Source organism: Berghia stephanieae, chromosome 8, assembly GCF_034508935.2.
Source record: "Berghia stephanieae isolate SIO BIC M18660-M18661 chromosome 8, UCSD_Bste_1.3, whole genome shotgun sequence".
Taxonomy (NCBI): Eukaryota; Metazoa; Mollusca; class Gastropoda; order Nudibranchia; family Aeolidiidae; genus Berghia; species Berghia stephanieae.
In genome coordinates, this window is record NC_088367.1 from 45,507,895 (window position 1) to 45,529,001 (window position 21,107).

The following is a 21,107-nucleotide window of genomic DNA, read 5'->3' on the forward strand; positions in this document are numbered from 1 at the left end:
CCTCTCTCACCCACTTCTTGAGACCGCCGATTCGTTCGTACACCACCATCGCGAATAATTTTGACCAGCAGTTAAGCCCAATAGCCAATATTCTCAACACAAACATATAACATAGAAACGATTGAGACATTGAGTATGCTCCGGTGTATGGGGTGAATTTTTAATTCAGAAAAGTGAGTGGAGCAGGCACTTATGTTGGTAACAACAAGATATGAAGTGAATAGAAAAGTGCCAGAAGACAATAGAGAATAAAAATGTCGTTTCTATGTTATATGTTTGTGTTGAGAATATTGGCTATTAAGCTTAACTGCTGGTCAAAATTATTCGCGATGGTGGTGTACGAACGAATCGGCGTCTCAAGAAGTGGGTGAGAGAGGGATCTAGTAATGACTTTGAGTTTGAAACGAATATTTTTGTGTTCGTGGATAGCTCACACGGTAGAGCCACGCTCTCACCTGCCAGGCGGAGTTATCGTACCAATAAGGTCGCAAGTTCAAACCCCACCACCGCCGCGAAAAAATTTTTATTCTCTATTGTCTTCTGGCACTTTTCTATTCACTTCATATCTTGGCGAATATTTAATACTAATCTCCTTGACGTGGAATTTTAAAAGTAGTTTGACACTTATTTTCGTAAATCTTTTAAAGCTGCTTTGTCTAAAACATTTAAGAACTAACTGTAGAATTGTATCATATTTTAAAGATAAACAGCATTACTGGTTTGGGCTGCCGTTTCTAATTAAATACTATTGTTCTAAAAAAAATAATAATCTGGCAACTTTTCTGGGTGTGGCGAAATAGGAATTTACTTTTCTGTTGACATTGTGTTTTGTGTTTGTTTATGAATGGAGTAGTGGCTTTGTGTACTTACTAACTCAGTACACATCGAGCAGTTGTCAGTGGTCGGTGGGCAACAGATAAAAGTTGGAACTTATCAAGTTTCAAGTGATATTAAATATACAAGTCATATTATTAACAAAAGACAAACGAGGTAGGCTTTTTGTCATTATCGGGATTATAATTTCAGAAATCTAAAGATGACGACACGGTAGCGCAGGAGTCTTATTCTTATTACAGTTTAGTGTCGCAGTTGCCGGTGTGAAAATCTGATGACTAATGGCTATGAATTCAGCGATGTATGATGGTTTACGAGTGATATTTCTAGATTCACATATTACGTCGATGATAAGCCATTGCCAATGCCATTCAGACGTTAAAAGATTAAAAACTTAATGATAATGGATTGTCAAAGCCGGCACCAAACCAAAGTCAAGGCCGAAAGCGCGGCCCTTGGACTTGGAAAAAAAATGACTAAATCCATTTCATTTAAATATAAATGGTGAGATAATGTCAAAGCGCTTTTCGAGGGGCCACAGTCCAACAGCAATACATAGATTAGTATTAGTAGTAGAGTAGTAAGTAGTAGTAGTAGTAGTAGTAGTAGTAGTAGTAGTAGTAGTAGTAGTAGTAGTAGTAGTAGTAGTGGTTGTAGTTGTTCTTGTGTTAGATAAGTTATAGTAGTAGTAATAGTTGTTGTATTAGTTATGTAGCAGCAGTTGTAATAGTAGTGTTAATACGAAACATGTCCATATAAGGCAAATTATAATTACATTTTTTTCACCGTCGGAGACAGCAATGCTGTTATGAGGAGTAAAGAGCATGAAGTCATGAAGGTTACAAGCAAAGCATCTATCACACATAATAAGCTGTACAGAGTTATGAATTGGGAATGTTCAAATAGTTGGGTTTCTTTTTGGTTTTCTTTCCTGTTCAAAGATATGTCATGGGTAACAATAGCAATTAAAAACATTTTGATTCATCACCTCTAAATGGCAGTATTATGTCTGGGATGAACTTGGAGCAGGAAATTTAATTTACAACCTCAAATATGAAACTTGGAGTTAATTTCTATTCGTTACAGTGGGGAACAAATACTTTCTTACAGTGCGAAAGACCCAAAGTTCAAAGTTCTTATCAAATTTATTGTAACTTCAATTTTCAGCATCCGATCCATTCCCAACATAATATCGTTTTGAGACTGTTGGTCTTAATTTCTAAGTAATGTGTAAGATTGCAATGTCATACATCAATTGTAACATGTTAATTTTATGAAATCTCTGTAATTGTTTGATATTTCTTCAGATGGAGGCTGTAGAACAATTGTACGAGACTATGAGGCCCTTTTTACCTCACTTGTTGGCTGGAGCAGCTGTGGTGACCACGGGTGTGATGGCGCATAAAGTTTTTTACAGGTGACAAAGTGCTAATACATGAATGCTGCTGTTTCTGTTTTCCTATTCCCTCTCTTTCTGGTTCTTCTCTTCTTCCTTAAAAGTAAAAGCGATAATGGTTTATATGATAAAAAATTGTAGAAAAATTAGATTTTGCCACTCCTGCCTTCAATGTTATGATGGTATAAAATAGGACTATTGATATTAGTATAATCTTTTAAAGACTGGCTATTGTTGATATTATAGTAGTAGTAGTAGTAGTAGTAGTAGTAGTAGTAGTAGTAGTAGTAGTAGTAGTAGTAGTGGTAGTAGTGATTACAATACACCACACCACTTATAAGAAATGATTTCCTGTTAGTAAAGAGCCTTTTCCAAGGGCTCAACCATGCGCTGCTCGGGACTCGAACCCAAGACCTCCTGATCCGAATGCAAGTGTCATACCACTAGACCATATAGCTGCACAATATATTATTTTGTCGATGTTCTATATTATCATACCAAAATATGATTTCATTCTTCTCCAGATCAAGAAAGTCTGGAATTGGTAACATCAAGGCACCCCCGAATACCGCAGTCATTTATCAGATTTCCAGAGGACCCTATGCTCCATCCATCTCTCCCTTTCCTGTTAAGCTGGAGACATTTTGTCGACTGGCTAAAATACCATATGTAGTGAGTTTATTATTTTTGAACGGTTGATGAAGTTGCAAATCTTGTTTTGTAAGTTAGAATGCTTGTTGCCTTCAACAAATGTTATGTTTTTTTTGTTTGTTTGTTTTTAAGATTTTACTGCGCTTGCGACACATTTATTAGATCATTTCAGTGCCGATGAAAAGGAAGAAAATGGGGTAGTCAAAAAGGTTATAGATTTAGAATTGAAAGCACACAAGAAAAAGTAAGACAAAGGAGAAGGGTTTGAATATGGAATAGATGGAGGTTCCAAGAGAACATTATCATTGTACTTAGTAAGAGGTCACCTGAATATCTCATCCAGACACAAGCACAGGTCCCCACTAAGAGGAATACACTCAAATGTTTACAAACCATTATATATTTAAAACCAAAGATATGTAGTCGTGCATAACAGAGAGATGATTTACAAGGAAAAAAATATCTTCGTCCAAAACTATAAAACTATTCATTTGACTGTTTCTCTACCAGCCAAAGATTAGGTCAAAACTAAGTAATCCCATTCCAAGACAAAGGCAGAATGCAACTCGGAAAAACAGATACAGGGGATATAAGACACAGCGTAACCGCCTGTCCACCATGGAAGGTCAAAAACCCCACCCAGAATGTAAATGTTAGATTGTGTTGCAATGACAGTGAGGTAATAATAGTCGATGGCCGAAATAATCTATGCTAAGCTTTAGCTTTGAGCTTTTATTTCTTTTAAAATGTTTTAGAATATAGAGCAATATCCATTAAACATGCTCAAAAAGTAAGTTAAAATCTTTTGGTGATCGCCCTTTTCAATGTTATGGCCCCAAACACTGGAATAACCTACTGCAACCCATTTGAGAAATCGAGAATATCTCAAACTTCAAATCTGCTTTAAGAATCCACCTTTTCAAAATTTATTTTTACACCATGCTGATTGTAATGTTTGTTTACTACTATGCAATTTGTATTTTGTTTCAATATTTCATTTTGACTATAAATTTCTAAATTCGTATTGTAATTCATTATCTGCAAAGCACTTTGAGATGTTTGGTTTCATGGAAAGCGCTCAACAGCGTCTTTTACTTTTATTATTATTATTATTATTATTATTATTATTATTATTATTATTATTATTATTATATTATTATTATTATTATTTTATGTTATGTTATTATTATATTATTATTATTTTATTATTATATTATTATTATTATTATTATTATTATTATTATTATTATATTATTATTATTATTAATAATATTGTCTCATCATTACCATTTTTAGGTGGATACAACAGGCAGGTTTTCATCCCGTAATAAGATTCCATGGATGACTTACAATGGAGAAGTGGTTGAAGATTCCCAGATGTGCATCGAATATCTCAAGAAGAAAGTCGGAGTCGACATCGAAAGCCACTTGGACTCCCAACAAAAAGCCGTTGCTCAGATGATTAGGGTGATGGTGGATGAGCATCTTTATTGGTTTGTATTGTAACATTTATTTTGATATCTTAAACTATCATTGGGGTTGTGGATAGCTCATACGATAGAGTCACAATACCCCCGGCCAGGCGGGGTTTGTCATACCAGTAAGGTTGCTGGTCCGAGCCCCTATCACCGCGGCAAAATTTTTATTCTCTGTTGTCTTCTGGCACTTTCCTACTCCCTTCATTTCTCGAAACTATCGTCTTGTTGATTCTAATTAAGAGGCATTTGGGATTCTGCTTTTTTGGCTCCAGTTTCGTGAAGTATTATGAAGTCCCTCAGAGCCATTAGGTCTTTGGAGCTGGAGTTTATCCCAGTTGTTATGGTGTGAAATGGACAATAGCAATTGTTTGATACCCTTTGGATAGGATGCAAAGTTTTGCAAAGTACTCTTTGCCAGATCTAACAGACCCAGCTACCCTACTTTTGGGGGTCAGAAAAAAAAATCTTGACTGCACCCAGTATTGATCTCAATCCCTTTGCTTATGAAGGGAGTGCTCTACCAATTGAGCTATTGGGGGGACCCCCATGAAGTATTATTAAGAAATCTTTTTCAACTGTTCCATTGTATTATGTGCGCAAACCGTGTTTTGGGACGAAGGAAGAGGATGTTGTCAGAGGATCTTAGATTATAATCAACCTATCAAATTTTATGTACTGTTCATGTATTTGTGTGGCTGTGTTGCTGTAGTGTAGGGGTACAGTTTTAGACCCGCATTAAGTTTGTGGGGTCTAGCTAGCAACTAAATAACAAATGACAATAGTAGTATCGTTCGGCTATCAATCCGGGTTCCGAAGTCATTATCACATTTGTTGATAGTTTCAAATCCTCCTTCAAGTTTTGTCTCTGGGCAGTCTAGTACGAGGTGGTTTGCATCTTGTGGTGCTTGGTTGCACTTTGGGCATGTTGGTGATTCTTGGAGCCCCCATTTGTGCATGTTGGCAGGTGTTCTTGTATGTTTTGACCGTAGTCTATTTGCAGCTACCCAGTATTTTCTTGGTTGATCCTGTAGACCTGGGAGACTTTTACAGGGATCTTCAATTAGTTCCCCTCCTGTTGGTTTATTCCTTTTCCATTCCTCAAATGACAAATGACAATACAATCATAAGACAAAAAGATTCTTGAACTTTTTAAATATGCAGTTTCTTTCTTAAATGGGAATAAAGCAAACTATTTTTAGTGCTATGAATATGGTGTTTTTAAGAATTGCTGTCGATAAATGCTATAAATTACACCTTATTTTCTTCTAAATATGCACACATATTTCATTGGTTTCAATCATCCATTTCTCTCTTTATTTCTCTGCATTTTTATATTTATTTATTTCCTCAATTATTTGAATAAGTTACTGATTTCTGTTAAAAATTGTTTTATAACACCTTATTCTCATTTCTAACAAAATTTAAGGTTACGAAATTGTAAAATTAAATGGCATGTTTGGGCACCACATCAACAAGGGCTCAGACATTACTATTTATCTGATCCATATTTTAATAGAAACAATAAAGAATGGAGTTTTTATATGATTTTTATATTATAATATTATATATATATATATATATATATATATATATATATATATATATAATATATAATATATATATATATATATATATAATAATATATATATATACATACACTTAAAAGCTCAAGCTTTTTGTTTTTATTGTGCTATGGTTATTGTTAGATTTCTTTTCTTCTCACCACAGTTTTTGTTTGTTTTTTTTTTTTGTTGTTGCTTATATTGCTTTTTTTAGAAGTGTCATTTTATTTGCCTGTTTGCTCTGTAATAAATGATAGACTATGAAGTCTATCAATATATGCTGTTTGAACAGGAAGTTATTCATAATAGACGAACAACTTGTTAAATGATAGAAATGCCAGGCTTTCACTTTTAGCATTTGCTAACAGTTGATATTCAGACTACAAAAGTCATCGTAATTAAATCATTGTAATATATTACATTCTTATCTCCCTTGGCAGTGACTGTCATGTGACACGATTCTGAAAAGGTTTGGTTACATTTCTTTCATTGCCCTTTTTGTAATGTTTTTAAATTTTAAAAAAAAATGTTTGTTTGTATGCATTTGATCTCTTCTTTCATTCCTCGTTTTTCTGTTTCTTTATTTGCAGAAACAAATTAAATTACGTATTTATTTATTTAAGAAAATTGTGATATTGCCTAACAAGCGTCATGTTTCGTTCTTTATGTTACATGTTGCTGTTGGTCAGGGATCACTTGTAAAGTGCATTGAACACGTTTAGTGGATATTACGCTATATAAAAGCTCAAGAAAGTATTTATTTATTTATTGACTGGGTCTCTATCTTTGACTTTTTTTTCGGATTTTTTTTTACCCCCCAGTCCACCCAAAAGTGATTAAATAGCAAAGCTTGTTAGCCTTTACGATAAATAGTCTGTGGTATTCTGTTATCCACATAAAGTGCTGCTAGATCTGTCGATTGAGCAAAATGACAGAGCTTGTGCAACATAAATATCAATATATCAGTCAAATTTGTTTTAGTACAGTGATGTCAAATTACAAGATTAAAAAAGTAACATTTAGTAGATTTATATAGTGCATTTCCACAAATTAACCAAGCATACTGCACTGCTAAACCATATGGAGTCATCTTTTTCATTTCATACAGTACCAGTCGCCTGTTAGACATCCATTTTGTACTGACACTCGCCATATCTGTTAATGCTTCTAACTAGGTAACCACTCACACTAGAGTGGAGAGGGATAATGTGTGTAAAATGCCACACTTAAAACACTATGGAGACAATAGGATCGCAATTTAGAGTAAATTTCACAATAGAGATGTATTGGTTTGAGATGTAATGCTTATGTTTTTGGAAATTATGCAGTTTCTGTTCTGACTTACTACCTTTATAGTGGTAATTAAAGATATAATAATATGTTTTTAAAAGACAGAAGTATGAAGACAAACTTATTTTTTAATTCACCTCTTTAGTTGTTTGGCTCTTTGAAGTTAGTCTTTTATGACATTTAATGACTGCCTGCTATTATGCCTCCCTTGAAATTTTATTCATATACTATAATGCTCATTTTGTTTGCCTGATGCCCTAATCTTGTCTGCATTTTAATAATTGTATGTTTTGCATCCGCACCTTTCACAAACGTTCAAAGCATGAGTCATATTATTTTTAATTATTCAATCCTATCGGAAAATTAATTTGGCATTTTATGCCAGATCTGAATAAAACGCTATATAACTTACGTCCATTAGTTAAATATATATATCAATTTACTTTCACCCCATAGGGCTTGAATGGAATATGGCTGCTCTGTCTTTATAGACGCTTGCAATGAATGTGTGTGTTACTACGAGTGTGTCAGTCTGTTTTTAGTATCCATTTAGTAATTTGTTTCCATAAATCTCTGTCCATAGTGCTTAGTTAACCTGAAAATGAATACAAGACTATGATTGTGTCATTCCTATAAAAATTAAAGCAGATATAATACACATACACAGAAATGTATGGCAATGTCTGTAGATTAGCAATAATTACAATAAACTCGATCTTCGAACATTAAAGAACAACTTTAATTTAAATAAAAACATTTTGCTTCCCCAAGCCTTCATATTACATTATAACATTCCGTTGTCTTCATTCTCTCTTACCAACTGTCCATTCTCTCTCTCTCTCTCTCTCTCTCTCTCTCTCTCTCTCTCTCTCTCTCTCTCTCTCTATCTCTCTATCTCACCAACTACTCACTCTGGTCAAGGGTGATCATAATAGTGAACAGTGGTCACAACAGCAATGTCTGTAGAATATAGTACGAGAATATAAGTGGTCAACTACAGTGCTTTTTATGTTTCATTTGTTTCTGCATTACCAGTTATTAATGATAATTTAAAGCTATTTTCAAAATGTTTACTTTACCGTAGAAATACAGTTTTATGTTCAACGTTAAGTTGATGGGAATTCCAAAATTGAAATTGTTAACAAGTTAAGAAACTACGTCACTTTCTTCAGTAGCTACCCTTGATATAACTAAAACTGTATAATCTTCTTCTTCTTTCAGCTTATCCCGCATTTAGCAGGGTTGCCAAAATGAATGCCACATCTCCACATGCAACTCGTTCATAGTACCCTCCTCCTCCAGGCCCAATTCTTTCATATCGTCCTTTACCCTACCCATCCATCTAGTCTTTGGGCATCCCCTTTTCCTCTTTCCCACTAATTGTAAGTCCAATACTTCCCACATACTCCCACTCTTGTCTCTTAACATGTCCGAACCATTTCAATCCATAGTGGGCAGGGAGGTACATACTGTGTCTTCTATCCCCCTATATATGCTCTCTGTCTTTGAATGAGATTACTTGGTTTTGTCCTGGCCCTGTCTGGGAGGGAAACAGTCACATGTATTATAGTTTTTTTTGGGAGATGATGTTTTTTCCCTTGTAAATCATCTCTCTGTTCTGCGCTGTATTATTTTTGTTTTACATATGATTTGTAAACATTTGAATGTGTTCATCTTAGTGGGGACTTGGGACCTGAGCTTGTGTCAGGATGAGACATTTAGGTGATCTCAAACTTAAGTACATTGATAGTATGCTCTTGGAATCTTCATCTGTTCCCTATTTGAACTAATACCCTCTGTCTTCCTTTTTCTTGGGCACTTTAATTGTAATTCTAGAACTTTTTACTATCCCAAATTCTTCCTTTTTACTGGTGCTGATATGACCTTAATGTATTGCAAGCGCAGTAAAACCCTTGAAAATCCTTTTTGGCGTCTTAATCAAAGGGAAGTAACTCATTAATTAAGATGCACTTTTGTTGCTTTAAAAAAAATACAATTGTTTCCCTTAGTGCGTGGCCTTTAAAAGGAGCACACAACTGCACAGTCACCCAAATATAATTTTCACCCTTACATCTCTCCTTGCCATACACTACCCTGATAGTTTTTTTTTTTTTTTTTTTTTTTTTTTTTTAAATCGATTACCTGTGAACACCATATGTGGCCTACTGCCTCAAACTGGTAATATATCGGGGTGAACAAGATGCTGATAATGGGAATTTATAGTTTTTGAAAAAAAAAAAGTTAATGACATTTGGGTAGTAGGTTTGAATCCTTTACTGAGAAGGACAAACATAATTCTACCTGCAAAATACTACCATTTTGTATTTATGACCATTTAGATTTACTCCTGTATCTGGTTCTCTCCGACTAAATACTACACGAGTAGGACGGGTCACATATTGTTTCAATTTTCAGCATTCAAATCGCTCCAAGATAACACCATTTTGACCTGATCGATCACTATTCGTTTTCATTGCAAGGAAGATAATTATTATTGATAATAATTAAATGAATAAAAGAAAATATATTTTAAAAATATATGGATATTTAAAACTCAAAACATGTGGCGGTAATTTTGCTGCATTTTTAGTAAATTAATTTTCAGAGCCATATGATGGGTAGTTATTGTTATTTGCACGTCTGATAACCCAATTCCTTATGCGCTCATTTTCTAATGGAAATCTCAAAAAATGATGCAAAATATTGTCCATTACAATAATGTTAAAATAGGCTCATAAATGGGTTCGGATGTCAGACCTGCATATATTATGTACACATTGCGCTGAACCTATAATAGGAGTTAAGGCAGATTTTTAAAAAAGATTATTTTTGTTTTGTTGTGCGGCTATGTGGTCTTGTGGTATGACACTCACTTTCGGATCTGAAGGTCCTGGGTTGGAGCCTCGCTTCGCGCATAGTTGAGTCCTTGGAAAAGGCTCTTTACTCATATTCTCTCACCATACTCAGGTGTAAAATGAATACCTGGCCGTTAACAGCGTTGTCTTTGTCCAAAAAATTGTAATATCGCCTAACGGCAACGGGCGTCATGTCCCATCCTACTTGTTAAATTTTGCTGTTGACCAGGGACCCCTTGTAAAGCGCTTTGAGCTCATTTAGTGGATATTGCGCTATATAAAGCTCAATTTATTATTATTATAATTTATTGAACTCATGTTTTTTTGTTTTTTTTAAAATCCCTAGGACCATAGCCGTGTTCCGATGGGTGTATCCTGATAAAAGCTTTTCCACGTTTGCAACCAAGTATTTAAAGCTGACATACCTTATTCTAGTCGTGATGAAAAGGCTAGTCGGGAATATGGCTAAAGGTCAAGGAATTGGACGCCATTCAGAAGAGGAAATAAAGGAAATCATGATGAGTGATCTCCAATGCCTGTCGGATTATTTGGGTAGGTTATGCGGCTAGATGTGGTCTTGTGGTATGACACTCGTTTTCGGATCAGAAGGCCCTGAGTTCCGAGTCTCGCTTCGCGCATAGATGAGTCCTTGGAAAAAGGCTCCTTACTCACATTCTCTCACCGTACTCCGGTGTCAAATGAATACCTGGCCGTTAACAGCATTGTCTCTGTGGGAAAAATGTAGTATTGCTTAACAGGCGTCATGTCCTGTCCTACATGTTACATGTTGCTGTTGGCCAGGGCCCCCTTGTAAAGTGCTTTAAGCACGTTTAGTGGATATTGTGCTATTTAAAAATAAAAAGCTCAATAATATTGTCCTCTTTTATTTTTTATCCCATAAAGGAAATAAACGCTTCATGATGGGGGATAAAATGTGTGAGGCTGATTGCTCTGCGTTTGGAATGCTGTCTCAGTGTGTATTTCACCACTTCAACAATGTCACACATAATGTGTTGGAAGGTAAGATGTGTGTAAGAGGTTGACTGGTAGGCGAAGTTGATTACATGCATAGACACAGAGAGTGGAAGAATGAGAGAGAGAGAGAGAGAGAGAGAGAGAGAGAGAGAGAGAGAGAGAGAGAGAGAGAGAGAGAGAGAGAGAGAGAGAGAGAGCAGTTGGAATATTTACCTTAGAGGGAGTGAGAGAGAGAGAGAGAGAGAGAGAGAGAGAGAGAGGGGGGGGGGGGTGATTTTGGTCAGTTGGAATATTTACCTTGAAATTTGACAAAACCAGGACTCGGTAAAAGAGAGTAAATAAAGCAGTCTTTCAGAGCCATTGGAGCTGGAGTTTATCCCTGTTTCTATAGCGTGAAATGGACAATAGCAATTGCTTGCTATCCTTTGGATATAATAGGAAGCTAGTGCTTTTTGCCAAATCAAACTGACTTAGCTACCCATTTCCACTGCTGGGTGAACAGAGAGGTCAGAAAAAAACTTCAACTGCGCTGGGATTCGATCTTGGTCCCTTTGCACGTGAAGCGAGTGCTCTAACAACTGAGCTATTGGGACCCACAGGACTCGGTCATAACAGGGATTATTGGCTGATTCCACCATCAGTTACACTGAGGTTCCACAGCATACATACCTGCCAACCCTTCCGTTTTTGACGGAATCATTCCTATTTTCACTCTTCCTTTTTATAATATTCTGCCATTGTCTCTAAAATTCCGATTTTCAAAAATGATGATAATGTAAGAATAAAAAGAGCGAAGGGGGGGGGGGGGGGTGTTAAAAGGCGAAATTCCTATTTTTTGTCTCAAATTCCTATTTTCAGGCATTCTGATTCCACTTTTGAAATGTGAAGGGTTGACAGGTCTGAGTAAACCAACAATACGATCAAAATTAGGAAAAGAAAGTTTAGGAAGTACAAATGAATAAAAATCAATCTCCTTAGCCAATTTGTGTTGACCATTAATTATATTTATCTGATCTGAGTTTTTAAAAAAAAATTATTTCTATTTGCCAGATAATTTTCCAAATCTCCACCAATACGTTCTTCGCATCAAAGAAGAAGCTTGGCCAGATTGGGATCAATGCATTAACCCACCAGTAGATGTATGAAGCCAAAGTATCATCTGTCTCTTTTTGTTATTATAACCAGCGTTTATATTTATTTTGGTAATATCTGTGTTCTATAGTCTCGAAACAGTACTGTTTTGTTGAGGTGGTTTGACTTATATGACGTTTTACATATTCCCATCTCTCTTTTTATGGAGAATAGGTCCGTGAAGACACACACACCTTCTCCAGGCTGTCATGTTGTCAGCTGCACTAGTAAATTCCCCCTTCCAGAATGTAAATCACCATTATGCCTCTCCCCCCCCCCCCCCCCCCCCCCCCGCCAAATATACTTTGTTGATTGTTGATTTAAAGATACTAGTCAGAAAGAAAACAAGTGAATGTTGGAGAAGTTGAAAGTCAGCGGGAAGAAGTTTCAAAGAGGGGTTCCACAGGGATCAATTCCAGGTCCATTGCTTTTTAAAATATTCAGAAATGACATATTTTTCATTTATAAAAGATTCAGCCCTATCCAATTATGCCGATGATAATATGTAAATCATCTTACTGACATAAAGTTATTAAAACTCTTATTGATGTTCTTGAGTAGGAGAGTCAGTTCCTTACAAATTGAAGATTAATCCAGACAAATTCCAGACTCTAGGTGTAGGCAAAAGAACGAACAAGTGTCCATTTTTAGTATTGATTTAGCAACAATAAAGAAACATGTGAAGAGACTGTTAGGATACTTAGAATTTACATTGACTACTAATTGAAATTTGACTTTCACATCAAAGGAATACGCAGGAAGCCCTTACATAATTAAACGTGTTAAAAAGAATAGAAAGACACCTCTCCAAACTAAATAGACTCACAATTTTCCACCCATTTATTCTATCAATTCTTTACTTTTGTCCAATCCCCCTTTCAATTCTGCTCAATATCAAATACTAAGAAAATGAAAGAAAAATAACCAAGAACATGCTCTCATCTGCAATGACTATACCATCACCTTCGAAATGTTGAAGCTAAAGTTATTCCCCTTGAAACCAAGTGAATACAATGACAACAGAGACTTTCAAAATTCTTCATAAACTATCCCCATAATGTCTTAAACCTTATTGAAATTTCAAAGAAAGAATATAAAATGATTTTAGGCACATCAACCAAATATCAAAACAACTAATTTCGGTAAACACGTTTTTTTTTGTTTTTTTTTGCTGCAGTTTCGCGGAATAGTCTGCCAGAGCACTTGAGAATGGAAACATTTGAATAAGTTTGAGAGGCTATTTTGGCGATGATCACAGCTTTTTTTAGACTTGTTCATATCTGTTTTTGTTCTCGTAAGTGTATCCAATCCTAACATTAAATGAAAAAAACAAGACATGCTAAAGGTCATTTTTTTGTTACGTTCATCACAAAATTTCTCCCGATACCAAGCTATATGGGCAAACTAAGGAAACAAAATATGGAAAAAATTATATAGATGGAATGATATTGACGCCACTCAACTTTTTGTTACTGTTTTTAGACGGTCATTTTGGTGATTACTTCTCACTATATTATATCAATCAGACTATATGTAAACGCTCAAGTATACACATAGCTTTTATATGTTGGTACGTTATATCCAGCTGGTGGATGTGTTGTGAGTATTTCACTTAAACGCATATCATCTGTAGTATCCAATTTATATGCAAAGAAGGTGTTTATAATTCTTATATTGGAAAAATGCCTACAAGTGCTTACTGATTTTCAATAATAAGATTCTTATTCATGCTTTTTGTTTGTTTGTTGTTTTTGTGTAAACATATATGTAGGGCATATGTATATTTTTTTGCCGACGATAAACAATTTATTAAATTAAATTCAATTGCTTAAATTTTTGTTCTCAACTGTCGCCTTTTCTATGATTCACTCTTCATCTTCCCGTCTTTCTATTGCTGTTGAGTGTCCACTTAAAGTAAATAAATTTGAAAAAATAAACAAAAAATTTGTGCATTTTGAATTGAATTATTTTTTATGTGTATATTAGTCAAACGTTTAGATTGTTGTTATATAACTTTTTTAACTATCCCATTTTCTTCCTTTTTACTCGCTCTGGAATTGCCTATATGTGTCGTTTCTACCGTCAAATCCATTTTAAAAACCCCAACAAACTAACTAACAACTAACTAATCTTTCTTGATTAGCAGTGTTGGCTTTATCGAGAATCCACTTTACTTATTTTTTCCTTGTTTGAACTGGTCTCTTTGTCTTATAAAGAACTGAACAAGTGTGTATGAAAGGTGACAGACAAAGCAAGAAAGAAATATACAAGAAAAAAAACTCATCCCAACCATGGGTAGTATGCGGGTGGTTGGATGGGAGCATCACCCTTGAATCATATACCTATGATGTTCGCATGGGTGTACGATCCGATAGTGATGTTTCTTCTTCTCTTTACTAGTCTATCCTGCTTCTTTGGTTTGTGATTGTATTTTTGACAGGGGATATTTTTTTTTCCTGTAAATCCTCTGCCTGTTTGTTCTTGGTTATTTATAATTTAGCTTATGATATCTTTAGGTTATGATTTTGATTGACATTTGTACTATTTTTGTTAGATTGCTTGTTTTTTTGTTTCAGCGGTCTCTCATATAACCTCAATTGTGTTGGAAGAGACCTAAAGCAACAAAAAAAAAAAAAAACAAAAAAAAAACAATGGGTAGCACATCTGACATGTAATCAGAAGGTCTGAGGTTCGATCCCCGATCGAGGTAGACTGATTTTTTGGGATGTTTTTTATTCTTGCATTTTTCTTTCTTGCTTTGTCTGGCAACTTTCATAAACACTTGATCAGCTCTTCTTAATCTTACATCAGTGCTTGCTCCAAAATGTCCCTTTGTCTTAATTTTCCTTGGGCGCTTGTAAGTAATCGCAGCTTATATCTAGACTGTTTCCCCTGTTGTCTATTCCTTTTCCTCGTTACAAGTGCTGAAATGACTTATAAAATGTTACAAGCACTGCAACCCCCCCCCCCCTCCCCCCCCCCCCCCCCCATAACAAAAAACAAAACAACAAATGTATAATTTTAGTAAATAAACAAATGACCCTTAAAATGTTGAGATACTCTTGAAAATAAACTAATAAAAACGAAGGCACCAAGAATATTTTCAAACTTTTATTTTGGGCATTTCATTTGGCATATACAGAACGTAAATTTGGTCAATAAAAATATTCCAATGATAAGATAATAGTAGTGAGAATCTGATGATGAAGTCATGAAGATTTTAACTGTGATGATTTTGATGGTAATGATGATGCTGAAAGTGACTTACTTTATCATCAATCGGGCTGGGGGGGGGGGGGGGGGGGGGGGCGATAGCTTAGTTGGCAGATCACTCGCTTCACAGGCGAAGGGACAGAGATCGATCCCAGGTGACGTCGAGTTTTTTATCTGACCCCCCCCCCCCTGTCTAGTCAGCAGTGAATGGGTAGCTGGGTCTGTCAGATCTGGCGGAAAGTACTTTGTGATAGACTAGCGTCCTATCCAAAGGATAGCAAGCAATTGCTATTGAGAGAATGTCATGTTGGTTGTGCGCATGTGTCTCTCGTCCTCGCTTCCGGTGAAAGCGGCATGATACACCACCGAAAGCGAGGACAAGAGAGACACATGCGCAAAACCATTTTGTCGTTCTCTCTGTAAGGTGACGTCCAATTAAGGGACGCTACTCCCCATAGAAGACTCAGCAAGTGGCTACTACTATGTTAGGACAAGAGACCTCATCTAACATTTGGCATTTTGTTCACCATTCATCATGCTGTTATGCGAGAATATATATCAAATTCAAATTTTACACACATCTAGTATATTATTGTTTAACATGTGAATTCAGTATCGTAAACTTTATATTGCCAATAAAAGTCATCTATCAATTAATTTCACTCGTTCATTAATTCTTATTTATCAAGGATATTGGTAATATAATCTATTCAAAGATTTATTTTACCAGCTAATAATTCATATCACTCTTTCATTCATTTATTCATTTCACTCATGCACTTATTCCTTGCACTCTTTTATTCATATTTCACGTTCATTTATGCATGTTACTCGTTCATTCATTTATTCATTTCACTTGTTCAGTTATTCATTTCACTCGCTCATTTATTAATTTCATTCGTTCATTTCATTCATTCATTTCATTCATTCATCTATTCATTTCTCTTATTCATGTATTCCAATCTCACGTTCATTTATTCATTTTACTCGCTCATTTATTCATTTCACTCGTTCATTTCTTCATTTCATCTATTCGATTCACTCCTTCATTTTTATCCATTTTGGTACATTGATTCATATTCACCAAGCCACTCGAAGAATGAATATTTATTCAGAAATTTACATTATAAGTTAAATAATTCATTTCAATCGTTCATTTACAATATTTATATTAATCAAGATGAATAGACGATGAATATTTATTCAGACATTTATTCAAATTCATTAAGGCATATGGGCATTTATATTTATATAATCAGTTAATTCATTTCAATCATTAATTCATTCCGATTCATCAAGATGTATGGACAATAAATATTTATTCAGGCATTTACATCTATATTATCGGTTAATTCATTTTACTTGTTCATATATTCATTTCATTCATTCATTGATTCATTTCACCGATTTATTGATTCATTTCACTCTTTTGTCTATTCATTTCACTCATTCATTTTATTTTATCTATTTTGGTACATTGATTCATATTCACAATACTGGTGGAAAATGAATATTCACAAATTTACATGAAAAAAGCATTTCCTGACTCGTCAGCACTTCAATTACTTATCCCGTGCATGTATTTACTTTCATGTTCAGTTTAATCTTTTAAAATCATTATTAACGACGGTAACTGCAGTTATTACATACAGACCTGTTACTTATACAAATTCAAATGCGGGTGGTTGGATGGGAGCATCACCCTTGAATCGTATACCTATGATGTTCGCATGGGTGTACGATCCGATAGTGATGTCGTTTCTTCTTCTCTTTACTAGCCTATCCTGCTTCTTTGGTTTGTGATTGTATTTTTGACAGGGGATATTTTTTTTTCCTGTAAATCCTCTGCCTGTTTGTTCTTGGTTATTTATAATTTAGCTTATGATATCTTTAGGCTATGCTTTTGATTGACATTTGTACTATTTTTGTTAGATTGCTTGTTTTTTTGTTTCAGCGGTCTCTCATATAACCTCAATTGTGTTGGAAGAGACCTAAAGCAACAAACAAAAAACAAAATACAAATTCAATCAGTATACATATACAGACTTTTTGAGATCCCAATAGGATTCAATAGTCGTAACGTCACTTCCTTCCTAATGACGTATGGTAACTTAGCAACACTGGCTCTAAACTATCGGAACAATGGCGGACGCCCGTATGAAATATTTCTCCGGCGAGCATAAAAGCGTATTCAGAGGGAAAAAAACATAAATTTGATCATGTTTTGACTTTTATACATTCTGGTCACAAGACATATGAAAAGTTCTAGCCAGCTTGAAGAATAAAAAGTAATGGTTTTCTTTGTTTAGGACCAAGATGGCCGCCGTTGCCGGGCGGCGTGACATCAGACTACTGAATCCAATTGGGCCAAATTTGGATTTTTAACTCTAGTATTCTCACACGCCCAACCCCACCAATCATATGAGCTTGAACCGAATGCCCAAAGCAACCTTCAGTGCTTGCCTATCACCCGCAGTGAACAGCCCACAGATCCTAAGCATCACTCACAGTTTTAATACAGAAGATTGAAAAATAAATGCATCGTGTCGTCAGGTTTTGCGGTGCAATTCCTTTATCAGTGTGTCAAAATATTGTGAGAAATACTCACTAACTGGACCTGGCCTATTTGTTTGCTTGACTTGTACTAAGGGTGTGTATCTCAGGCCTTTTCATACAGGAAACAAATAGTCAAGGGGATGAAACGGGGCAAATGGCAGGGAATATTCTGATTGGTTAATGCAAAGTAACCGGCGTACATCAATTGAGGGTCGTTGCTAGAGTAATTTTATTGGTTAAGCTTGACGACACAGATTCAAGTCTCTTTTTCTTTTAACTTCGTTTGTTTGATCTTAAAGACATCATTTTGTGTAATCTTAAAATCCTTGTTTGTTTGATCTTAAAAACATCGATTTTTTTCACCTTAAAACATCGGTTGTGTAATTTTTTAAAACATTGTGTTTCATTTTTAAGAACATCGTTTTTTTTCTATAAAAGCATCGTTTGTTTCATCTTTATAAGACATCATTTGTTTCATCTTTATAAAACATCGTTTTGCTCATCTTAAAACATCGTTTGTTTCATATTTTTATAAGACGTTTTTTCATAAAAATCATATGCATCTTAAAACATCGTTTGTTTCATATTTTTATAAGACGTTTTTTTCATAAAAATCATATGCATCTTAAAACATCGTTTGTTTCATATTTTTATAAGACGTTTTTTCATAAAAATCATATGCATCTTAAAACATCGTTTGTTTCATATTTTTATAAGACGTTTTTTTCATAAAAATCATATGCATCTTAAAACATCGTTTGTTTCATATTTTTATAAGACGTTTTTTTCATAAAAATCATATGCATCTTAAAACATCGTTTGTTTCATATTTATAGAACGTTGTTTACTTCATATTAAAACATGATATGCATCTTAAAACATCGTTTGTTTTATCTTAAAACTTGGTTTGTTTCATCTTGTCAAGTCTCTTCTCTTGCTTCTTACTTTGTACTTCTATTGCAATAATCCAGTTACATATACTATCCTAAAAGAGCACATTATCAGATCACAATCAGGGCAAAGATTGATTCGATGGAAACATGTAATTCGGACCAGATGAAAATGATACTGGCGATGATGGCGATTACATGGTACCCAGGTTGTACTGTGTATCCGTTGTTTGTTTGACCTTCATCTGTGAATAGATTTATATTTATCTAAATGAAATTGCCGGTGGTAAAAGTTAAATTAAATTCTATATGGTTTTTGTTCCTCCTCCGCCTCCACCTTCTCCTGATCATCATTATCATCATCATCATCATCATCATCATCATCATCATCATCATCATCATCATCATATCATCGTTGTCATGATCGTCGTCGTCGTCATCATCATGATCATCATATTCATCATCATCATGATCATCATCATCACATCACCACCACCACTACCAGCACCAGCATCACCACCACCATCAACATTATCATCATCATCATCATCATTAAGTGACAACAGCATTATAATTCCACCACCTTACCTCCATTTCCTCTGCCACGTTCTTGAGCTTTATCACAGAAGTACGCAGTTATCTCCCTTGCCTCCATCACAGCTCTGACCATTGCCTCCAGTGCGGGACCAGTGATAAGGTGACGATCTTCACAATCATTGGTCGCGTAGTCAATACACTTGGTATGAACTTGCATAGACCTATTTAGATATATTACAATACACATTAATAATTAACCCTCTCCATACCAACCATAGGAAAATCGTGACTTTCTACAATTAAGGAGCAGGCACCGATGTAAGATAAAGAACTGAACAACTGTGTATGAAAGGTGCCAGACAAAGAAAGAAAGAAAAATACAAGAACAAAACTATCTCAAAAAATAAGTCTACCTCGACTGATTTCTGTGATTTTATTTCTTGTATTTTTCTTTCTTGCTTTTTTCTGGCCCCTTTCATACACACTTTTTCAGATCTTTATCTGTAAATCGTCACATTCGTTACGATGCAACCAACAGTTTTATCATTCTGATTTATTTTGTACATAACAAAATTAAGATATTTTTTTTTGTTATAGCTATAAAAACTCGACACTGTATTATAAATCTCATTCTGATGAACAATATTATGTATAGAATGTACTTATTGCTTTTCCATATGAGTAAGAAAATTCTGTTTTCTAATATCACCCACTTGCAAGCTTTTTTGTAGTCTCTTTCACTCTTTCCAACATGTGCATTTGCCGGTCTGGGACAGGACCCGATTTCCAAGCAAGTGATGGGAGGTGCTGTGGTTCGAAGGTCAAAGGTTGCCGCTGAATCTATCATGGATTGGTTAAAATGAGATTTAATGATATATATATATATATATATATATATATATATATATATATATATATATATATATATATATATATATATATGGGAGATGTAGTGAAATGCTTCGAAGGGTCAAGGTTGCCAATAATCTATTATATAAAACCATAGTTTTATTTACATGAGATTGATGATATGATGGTAGGTAGATTTGTAAGAGGGTCAAAGGTTGCCACTGAATCTGTATCTTGGATTGGTTAAAATAAGATTAATGATATGATGGGAGATGTAGTGAAATGATTCAAAGGGCCAAAGTTGCTAACAAAGCTTGTATCATAGAGAGATGATATGATGGGATGTATTGTGGTAAGAAGGTCAAAGATAACCGCTGAATCTGTTTGTGTGATGGATTTATTAAAATAAGATTATGGGATGAAGATGGGAGATGCAGTAATTCGAATATCAATGGTTGCAGCTGATTCTGTTAGCATCATAGATTTATTAGAATGAGATGGATAATGTGATTGGCGGTGTCGTGATTCGAATGTCATATGTGCTTTTAAGGGCATATGTAGATCATTTCAGCGTGAGGAAAAAGACTAAAAATGGGCTAGCCAAAAAGTCGAGATTTATCACATGCAAACGAAAATAAGTAAGACAAAGGGAACTGGATCAAGTGGGGAGCAGATATAGATTCCAAGGGCACGTTATATGTGTGCTTAGTTTGAGATCACATAAATGTCTCATCCAGAAACCAGCACAGAATCAACCAAAAGGAATACAATCTAATGCGTACAAAACATCATAATAAAGATACTATAGTACATAACAGAGAGATGATATGCAAGGAAAAATATCTACCAAAATTAATACTATACATATACTCTCAGCCAATGAATTCGGC

General features: G+C 34.9%; 2 protein-coding genes across 4 annotated transcripts in view; one reads left to right on the plus strand and one right to left on the minus strand.

Moving 5' to 3' along the window:
* The first annotated feature begins 649 nt into the window (after window positions 1–649).
* On the plus strand, window positions 650–14,116 carry LOC144978765 (failed axon connections homolog). The gene is made up of 7 exons (XM_078925228.1): window positions 650–990; window positions 2,142–2,251; window positions 2,755–2,902; window positions 4,178–4,374; window positions 10,413–10,618; window positions 10,970–11,086; window positions 12,092–14,116. Exons 2-7 carry the CDS (start codon window positions 2,142–2,144, stop codon window positions 12,184–12,186), a joined length of 873 nt encoding a protein of 290 aa, XP_078781354.1. The 5' UTR covers window positions 650–990; the 3' UTR covers window positions 12,187–14,116.
* A 1,152-nt stretch (window positions 14,117–15,268) lies between these two features.
* The window catches only part of LOC144978764 (uncharacterized), an 18,277-nt gene continuing 12,438 nt past the window's right edge, over window positions 15,269–21,107 (minus strand). For all 3 annotated transcript variants that reach the window (XM_078925226.1, XM_078925227.1, XM_078925225.1), the window contains 3 exons: window positions 20,082–20,208; window positions 19,420–19,589; window positions 15,269–19,076 (listed from right to left, as the gene is read on the minus strand). In XM_078925226.1, the coding sequence (XP_078781352.1) occupies window positions 18,943–19,076; window positions 19,420–19,589; window positions 20,082–20,208 (431 nt within the window). In that variant the 3' untranslated portion in view covers window positions 15,269–18,942. The remainder of the gene's footprint in view (window positions 19,077–19,419; window positions 19,590–20,081; window positions 20,209–21,107) is intronic.